Genomic DNA, 9,402 nt, shown 5'->3' with positions numbered 1-9,402 from the left:
CCGGCAGAAAAGGACCTGGGGGTGTTGGTCCACAGCCAGCTGAACATGAGCCAGCAGTGTGCCCAGGTGGCCAAGAAGGTCAACAGCATCCTGGCTTGTATCAGGAATAGTGTGGCCAGCAGGACCAGGGCAGTGATCGTCCCCCTACTTGGCACTGGTGAGGCCGCACCTCGAATCCTGTGTTCGGTTTTGGGCTCCTCACCACAAGACAGACCTTGAGGTGCTGGAGCGAGTCCAGAGAAAGGCAATGGAAGGTGGTGAAGGGTCTGGAGCACAAGTCTGAGGTGAGCGGCTGAGGGAGATGGGGGTGTTTAGCTTGGAGAAGAGGAGGCTGAGGGGAGACCTGATCGCTCTCTACAACTGCCTGAAAGGAGGGTGTAGCCAGGTGGGGGTTGGTCTCTTCTCCCAAGTAACAAGCGATAGGACAACAGCAAATGGCCTCCAGTTGCGCCAAGGGAGGTTTAGAATTGGATATTAGGAAAAAATATCTTCACTGAAAGGATTGTCCAGCATTGGAACAGGCTGCCCAGGGAAGTGGGAGAGTCACCATCCCTGGAGGTATTTAAAAGAGGTGTAGATGTGGCACTTAGGGACATGGTTTACTGGTGGACTTGGCAGTGCTAGGTTAACCATTGGACTGGATGATCTTAAAGGTCTTTTCCAACCTAAGCGATTCTATGATTCTATGATTCTGTGAAATGTTATTCTGCAAAGGCCAGGCATTTCAAACAGGAGAGCAGAAATGAAAGCAGCACCTGATCTCAGACATCCCTGCAGAGCATTTTCATAGTCTCCAGAGCACGGTGAGGCTAAGCAGGACTGCTGGTACAGAATCAGATGGCAGTGTGGGCTTGTCCAGAAAAGCAAGCCCCTGCGTCAGCATGTTTGTAGTCCTCAGGTAACAATCTGAGAGGATCATGTACAGGCAGACAGCTTTCCCCTTTCTTTCCTAAGAAGACAATGGTCCTGCAGGCAGGACAAGAAAGCATCTCTTCTATGATTCCCAGAGCACAGGACTTCTCAGATAGCAGAGCACTCACTACCCCTAGCATGGGCTGGTGACCAGAGCTAGCCTCACATGCAGCACAAGGGGATGAGATTGTGATGGCACCCCTTGAAGAGAAGCACCCAGCTGACTGCCTTGCCTGTGGAAGTCACGATCTGGGCATGCTGACTGGTATCTGCTCAGGGTAGCCTTCTTCCAGGGATCTCCGAGTCTTGCACCAGTTGGGTAGTAAAAGAACTGTGCCTACCTGGGAGAAGGAGCATGCACCTCTTAGAGCATGACTGAGTAGGATAGTATGGGAAGGTTGGGGGAGGGCTTTGCTTGTGAGGTCCAAAGATTTGGGAAATTCTCAGTGCACCTGGTGATGTCAGTAATGTTATGGGGGCTTGTGTACAGCTCTAAAGTACCAGGCCTTACATTCTGGTGGTGCGTTCTGTCCTGATGCTTGAGAGAAGGGTCTGTGTAAAAGGGAAGATGCTTCTGGCACTACCTTCCTCCAGATCTGCTACACAAATAAGGAGCAGAATTTGAGCTTTTGTTATCTCGGAGCACCACTTCTATTTGTTCGCTGAGCATAGGCCACTGCTGGGGGGAATCTGCTTAACTGTCCTTTTTTGCCTTTTCTAGGGCACAGATGCCACCATGCTCATAAAAATCAACTCCCTCCATGGCAAAAGTAAAGTCTACATCCCACCTAAGAGTGTCCATGACACCAAGTTTGGCATCAACCATTTTGCTGGGGCTGTCTTTTATGAATCAAAAGGTGAGCCCATCTCTGCTGGATACAGAGGGTGAAGAGAAGGGCGTGACATGCCTTGGATGTGTGGCACTCCAGGGTAGTGTTGATCTGAAGTCAGATCAGGAGGTCAGGAGGATTACTCTAAACTAATCTGCAAGTTACTGTAAACGAAGTGGATTTTAGCTAGACAGAGTGGCACAGGAGCCAGCAGGCTGCAGAGGTGACAAGCTGATTTTGTTTCCATCCTATAGATTTCCTGGAGAAAAATCGGGACACACTGAGTGCTAATGTAATGCAAGCAGTTCATTCCTCCAAAAACAAATTCCTGAGAGAGATTTTCCAGGTGGAAACGACCCCACCTAGTCTGGGACGTGGGACCATCCGGCATTGTGGAGCTGACCAGGCCTATAAGGTTGGCTTACTGGCACTGAGTTGCAGAAACAACTCATTTCTCCTCCCTTCCATAAGGTTCTGGCTGTTCTTAACCTCCTCTTTCTTTTGCACTGTCTCTGTAAATCCCTATCTCTTCCATTTAACTAATTTCTGCAGAGGAGTCTGCAGGAAAAGTCAGGGTCTGGTGTTCATGCTGTAAACAAGTGTAAAGTCAGCCCTGTCTGCCAGGACTACATCCCTGGACATCTGTGTTGCCGTGCCTGCAGGCCGTCATGGGAGCATGAGTTGTGCTGTCTCCCCACATGTTGTCACCAACTGGCTGGGTTTGCTCTGTGTCTGCCTGGGCATCCATACTGCATCCACATCACCAGGATGGGTGTAAATTAGTAGGAGGAAACTCTAGTTCAAAAGGTTCATTGGAACAGAACAAAGCACCAAGCAGAGAGCGCTGTGCAAAGCCAGTACCTGTCCAGAAGCCAGTAGCTAAACTGCTGCCATACTGCACATGTAGCCAGTCTGCTGGGACCATAACACCAAGGGGTCTGACTGGGCAACTGGCAGCTGGGTCCTGACCTTTTCATTCTTGCAGAGGGCTGACAGGCTAGCAAAAAGGGGCAAATAGCCATGCTGTCACAGAAAGATACTCTGTCTCCTGCTCCCAGTGACACCTGTAGACACAGCCTCACTGCCCTGCATCTTGCTGCAACTTTAGCTCTTCCTCCTGGCCCAGAGGCTTTGTGACAAAGTTCATGATGGCTACTTATCACAGAATCATCTCTGCCTAGTGCTATAAGGAGCCTTGTCCTACGCCTAGTGAAAATGAGGTTGTAAAGCGCAGTGGACTGGAAATAGCATAGGGCAGAGTTCAAGTTCTCTGCCCCGCTGCAACTCTCACGTACCTTGACTTCTGAGCGTTTAACTATGCAGTGTCATCATTGTGTGAAGGTACTTTTGCTTTTAATGTTTACATCTTTGAGTTTTCCTGTCAGAGTACAGAACAGACAGTCAGCTTGCTATCTTACCTGTTATCCGTCTATTCTCCTGCCATTGTTTTCTGATCCTGTCCTTTCTTCTCCAATCTTTATCCCAATGTGGCTTTCTGCTGTCCAGAACATCTGGCCATGGACAGGTAAATATCCTGGGGAAGAAGCATGTCAGAAGTGGTACAAGCAGCAACAGAGAACTGGTTTAGCATCTCTTAAATGCTATGAACACCTTCAGATTACATATCAGGTCTATCTACATTGCTCTAACGCTCTAATGGTTTTTGTCTCTATAAATAGGGTTGTGTTATTGAAAAAAACCACCTTTCTTTACATTTAGAAAGTACACCAGCATGTCAAGAAAGGAGATACTAAATGTGGGCTACTGTCCATTTCCAAATGGACAGAAGTTAGCTGAAATACCCCTATTAATTTAAAATAGGTTGGGCCACCATTAGGAAGCCTAAGAAACAGGCTACAGAAAAGAATAGTCAATGAAGTGCCAGAAGTGCTTAAGGTCTCAGAGTTGCTTTCCTGACACACCAGGAGAGAAAAGTCACCACCATCTCAACAACAAATTCAGCTTTAACAATGGTATGTGTGTGAAATCATGACGGTATGGGCTTCAGACTTGTGCGGCCATCCCACTGATTTACTGGTACAGCAGAATGGCGTCTAAGATCTGGGAGTGCAATGCTTTTAACTCTTGTACAGCTTAAACATGTATATGCTGTTGTCATATCTATTTCAGACGCTTGCTAGCCCTAAGATGCCTCAGACCTGCTATGAGACATCGAGGAGCTGTTTTCCAAAGGCATGAGTGTTTGGCCGCTGGAGGGCAGCATTGCCCTGTAGCTAAAGCAGACGGTGGCAACCTGCCTGTTAGAAAGGGCACTTTAAACGTAAGACCAGCAGCATGAGGTACCATAAAGATCATGGAAATGAAGGGAGCCACTGGACTTTAAATTATTTACTTAGGGGGGAAAAAAAAAAATCCATAACTCACCACAACACCCAAAACAAACAAACTAGCTGTACTGTGCTGCAATGATTAGCTCCGTGCTTGTATGTAAAAGGTCAGTGGAGTCCTTTTACTTGGAATCTGCACTGTTGTCACCATAATTTAATGTGCCATTAAAATGTACTAGCAGGTAGAAACTTTGGCCTATTGTGATGATCTGCATGAAAAAGCCATAGGTGGAACTGTGCTTTCAGAGAAGCTGGGGAAGTCAGGAGCTAACTGCAGCCAAGTGCAATCCCTTGGGGGTTACACTATTGCAACTGGGAGCAAAATTCAACCCAGGAGCGGTGAGACATAAAGCACTTTATATGCAGCCATAAATGGAGTAGCTCTTACCTCATCCTCCAGTAAAAGTTTGCCTTTTCACCGCTTACTGTAGTATTAATGAGCAAGGGGATCAGTCATCCTAATCACTAAGGAATGAGCTGTTCTGGATCCTTAGCATTCCTACTTAGCTGAGATGGCAGCAAAATGTCTGGCCCAGAGGTTATCGCTTTGGGAGTGGCTGTTTCTCACCAAGCTTTCAGGCACACACCCACGAATGACAGCTTGGCACTCAGGCCCTACCCTAAACGCAGCCTTGGTTGGAAGAGACAGGCCTATGTGGGCTTGTGTGGGTGGAATTGCTTCCACCACAGCCACCCCCACTGCTAGAACTTGGTGCCCAAGTAGGTGAAAGAGCTCAGTTGGGTTTCTTCACAAGAATAAACCCAAATTAATAAGATGCAGATGGCCGATTTAGCTCCCACGTAGATAATTTTTTTTTTTTTTCTGGCAGTTATGTGATACTGTTACATTGTACAAAAATACAAAGATTTATTAATTGGCCCTCTGACAGTGAATGATGTAGCAGTCAGCTTGCGCTTACTCTTCCAGGGCTTGGATACCGCCAAACGGCTCTCTACTCTGGGAGGACAGTTCAAGCAATCCTTGGAAAAACTAATGAAAATCCTTGAGCAGTGCCAGCCATACTTCATCCGCTGCATCAAGCCAAATGACTACAAGAAACCACTGGTAATGTTTTAACAATATGAGGTCTTGCCTTTGGTAAACTTTTTAATGAGAAAAAGCTGTCAGTTGCTGTGTAACATTTTATATCTGTACTTCAGCCAAGAAGAGCTAGAGTACAGGCTATTACTGCAATAAAAAGAGTGGCAGGATATAGCATTGTTAATTTACAAAAACATCTCTAAAAAGCATCATAGGGTAATAGATGGCAAAAAAGCACATAGGTGTATTCCTGAGGGGAGTTGTAAAAGCCTTCCCTGTAAAGATCAAGACAAAACTCAAGAGTTTCTAGCCCCTCAACAAGGAGACAAATGAAAAACATTAGGATCCAACAATGATCATACTATGAAATAGCCTGAGAGAGAGTAGGAGAGCTGCTGGTGTTTGAGAGGGATGATGTGGCTACAGGAGAAAAGGAGCAAGTTTATCATTAAGACACTTGGCGGGAACTCGGGAGACCACAACCTGATTCAACACTAAAACCTTGTATTATGGTATTGGTCAAGTGAGTTAATTTTTAAAGTACTGTATGTGGCTTAGTGAGCCTATTTTTAATCTGCATTACAAAAAACTAGCAGCATGCATGCTGTGCTTTGCATGACTATGCCCAAAGGGCCTAAGTTGCTGCTGCAGTTATTCACACCTGCAAAATGACATGAACAATTTACTGTTCATCTGAAATTGCAGTTCTAGAATTGAAAATGGTTGCTAAAGCCAGATTGAAGTTAATGGACTGTTTCCACTGCTGACAAACACAAATTTGAAGCCCCTTTGGAGCCACTTGTTTATGCCTGTGATTAATTCATTTAGTGCACTAAAGAAATAAGAAGTGCAATTAAAAAAAGCATAGTAGGCCATTTTGCAGGCACTCTGAGGTTGGAGGTTAATAGATAAGTTCTGAGGAACGCTGCTTGTGTAGCTTCTCTCAGTGCTAAATCTCCTCCTTGTCTGCTTTCCCTTTCAGTTGTTCGACCGGGAACTGTGTATCAAACAGCTGCGATATTCAGGGATGATGGAGACCATTCAGATCAGGAAAGCTGGCTACCCAATTCGCTACAGCTTTGAGGAGTTCTTTGAGAGATACAGAGTTCTCCTGCCATGGTCTCTTCGAGAACAGGTATGTAAGCAAAAACTTGGTTTAAGGCTAATCTAACTTTTCCTTAGGGGGCTTTAGTCTTTCCCACAGTAGAAAGTTCTTGGATTATTGCTAGCATAGTTGAGAGAGCTGTCATCACAGGAACTGTCATCACAGTAACGATAGCTAAATACTTACATAGTCTCTTGGACCTTGGCTGAAACGGTAGAGGTGCTTTTACGTCCAGCTATCCTTGACTTGCCCCACACAGACATCTCAGGCAGGGTGGCATCCCCATTGCCCTCAGACATTTCTTTTCTGTAATCACGCACTTTGGAGGTTTCTAGCATCCTCCTCTCACTTGAACTCTGGAATGTTTGGCCATGCAGTGATGTTCATCCTTTTCTTGACCATTTGATCTGAACCACTTTCATTCATTATACTGTCAGCCCAGAGGTCTGTAAGACCTCATCTGTTTCTGTGCTTCGCCCTTTGAAATGCAGGGCAATAGATCCTTACATAGTACAGCTGCTGTGTTTCACAACCGAGCCCTAACATGATGATGCTTTTGCACATCAGCTGAAGAATGATGCTCGACAGAGCTGTATCAGCATCTCTGAAGCAGTGCTGGGCAAGGATGAAAGCTGGCAAGCTGGAAAGACCAAGATTTTCCTTAAAGTAAGTAAAAAGGACAGTTTATTGTCTCTTCTCCTGAAAAACTGGGTGCTTCACAGTATAGCTTGACCTGTTTGTGCAAGACTGGTGACCCAGAAGGACTGGGTTCTTTTATAAACTCTCTCTTGAATCTGAGGCTGGATCTTTGTTCCTGAAGGTCAAGTAATTTAATGGACACAGTTTGGTGTAGGGGAGGCTGATCCTGTTCCTGTGCTCCAGTGTTGCAGCTGAAACAGCACAGTGCAATGTATTGGTTTCTGCTCAAGCCTCGAGCGTAAAAAAGAACTGGACACCAGCACACTGTTGAGGGGACCTCCTTGCCTGTAGCATACACTCAGGTAAAAACAGTCTTACTGCAGGCAGATTTTCTGCTTGTTTATGGCTATAGCCAGACATGGTGTGGGCAAGTGGTGTGCACTCTTCCTACCGCAGTTCCATAAATGCATTTTAGAATCATAGAATCATAGAATCATTATGGTTGGAAGAGACCTCAAAGATCATCAAGTCCAACCGTACACCTGATGCCACCCTGTCCACTAAACCATGTCTTGAAGTGCCACATCTAAACGTTTTTTGAACATCTCCAGGGACGATGACTCCCCCACCTCCCTGGGGAGCCTGTTCCAATGCCTAACGACTCTAACAGTGAAGAAGTTCTTTCTAATGTCCAGCCTGAACCTCCCCTGGCGCAACTTGAGACCATTTCCTCTCGTCCTATCGCTAATTACCGGGGAGAAGAGCCCAATCCCCACCTCACTACAACCTCCTTTCAGGTAGTTGTAGAGGGCGATCAGGTCTCCCCTCAGCCTCCTCTTCTCCAGACTAAACACCCCCAGCTCCCTCAGCCGCTCCTTGTAAGGCTTTTTCTCCAGGCCCTTCACCAGCTTTGTTGCCCTTCTCTGAACAAGTCACAGCTTGCACTACATCGTGCTGATTTGGGGCCTTTTTCAGACCACGTGTCCAGTTTTCAGAAGTTGTGGGGGTGTCTGCTCAGCTGGCATATCCACTCTTTCTTTTAACAGGATCATCATGATACAGTATTGGAGCTGCAACGCCAAAATATACTCACAAATAAGGTTCTTCTTATCCAGAAGGTGATGAGAGGATTGAAGGACAGGTCAGTGATCTTACAGAAGGGAATTTGCCTTGGTTTGAAGCAGTAGTCTTTGTGGTGCAGTTTAGCACACTCTGTGAAGCATTTCTGAGTATGAAATGTATCAATCCATACCTTTCACTAGCCTTGAATTCAGTGCTCATCATGTAACAGTGCACTATGCATCTATGCGGATTTTGCACAAAGATTTGTTCTGGCTCAGTTTCTTTATTTTCATGATGCTCTTCAAAATGCAGGGCTGTGGCACATGCAGCTTGTATGAAGAGGAAGGGCTAGAAGGAGGATTTTCTCTTAATATTTCTAGTAACAGTAGGCATCTGGAAAGCAGGAAATCCCCATGGAACCTGTGTCCCTCTCAGAGCTACAAGAACTCTCTTATTTAGGATGCCTCTTTGATACAAGACATAGAAAAGAATCAGATAGAAACTAACTAGTCCTTCTCTTTGCCAAAGATGCACAATTCTTGCATTTTGTCTGGTTTAGTCTGAAATATCTTCAGAAGTGAAATTTAGTCACTGTCAAGTAAATGTTTGTCCTCATTAAATGCTTTACATCATGATTTGTACTTACTAATCTTGTGTCCCCCAACCAGAACCATGATACAGGACTGAATCCTGGTTTGGTTTAGAAATATTCCTGACAGTAGAGAAGCAAGAACTAAAAAACATGACACAAATGCCCCAAAACTTCCCCCTTTTTTTCAAACTCTGCCTGTTATCTGACAGAGTATCACCTCTCCCAAAAAGCTTCACCTCGCTTTTATTTTTAAACCATCAGAGCTATGTGCCACTTCTGACAGCCATAGTGTGACAGCTTTTACCATGGGAAGTTAATTTTGCTCAGATGGGCTCCTAGTCCTGGCAGTTAGGGCACTGGGGAGCAAGTGGTCATCAGATGGGAGACTTAACTCATCCAGACTTGATGCAAGGGCTTTTTCAGTTCTTGCAGAGCTCTCCTATGACAGCAATGAATTTGTTCTGCAGCTGCTGAGTATTTTTGAAGCATTAAGGGCGAAGTCAGCTCAGATGTATCAAGGTGGATTAGTAATACTTCTATCTCATCCTTTCTACCACTAAATGGATAGCAAAGCAAATAGGAAAACTTTGTGAACTCAACTGATTCATGGTGCTGCTTCACTGGCAGAATGAGCTGAGCTTAGGTGAAATCTCCTAAGGCCTTTATTTACACAAAAATTCAGGCAAAACAGCCTGTTCTGGCCTTTTCATCAGCATGGAGAACATGTCAGCAGACAAAATGTTTAAGTGAGGATAATTTTGAAGCATGTGGTACAAAAGTATCTGACCAGACTAATCTTTCTGCTGCCACATAATATTTTTCTTAGGCTACTCAGAAGCAGGAAGAACAGCCCTCACTGAGCTTCAAACTGG

At 45.3% G+C, this 9,402-nt stretch overlaps 1 protein-coding gene across 1 annotated transcript in view; it reads left to right on the top strand.

Moving 5' to 3' along the window:
- The window catches only part of LOC104160035 (unconventional myosin-VIIa-like), a gene marked incomplete at its 3' end in the record, with an annotated part of 20,094 nt that extends 12,077 nt beyond the window's left edge, over positions 1 to 8,017 (top strand). Inside the window, exons 13-19 of the mRNA XM_009698086.1 lie at positions 1,634 to 1,769; positions 1,997 to 2,155; positions 3,227 to 3,267; positions 5,019 to 5,156; positions 6,115 to 6,267; positions 6,805 to 6,903; positions 7,923 to 8,017. Coding sequence (XP_009696388.1) covers positions 1,634 to 1,769; positions 1,997 to 2,155; positions 3,227 to 3,267; positions 5,019 to 5,156; positions 6,115 to 6,267; positions 6,805 to 6,903; positions 7,923 to 8,017 — 821 coding nt within the window. The remainder of the gene's footprint in view (positions 1 to 1,633; positions 1,770 to 1,996; positions 2,156 to 3,226; positions 3,268 to 5,018; positions 5,157 to 6,114; positions 6,268 to 6,804; positions 6,904 to 7,922) is intronic.
- Between the last annotated feature and the right edge of the window lie 1,385 nt (positions 8,018 to 9,402).

The sequence above is a fragment of the Cariama cristata genome, unplaced genomic scaffold (genome assembly GCF_000690535.1).
Source record: "Cariama cristata isolate BGI_N322 unplaced genomic scaffold, ASM69053v1 scaffold4584, whole genome shotgun sequence".
Lineage (NCBI taxonomy): Eukaryota > Metazoa > Chordata > Aves > Cariamiformes > Cariamidae > Cariama > Cariama cristata.
This window is presented reverse-complemented; position numbering and strand designations above follow the sequence as displayed.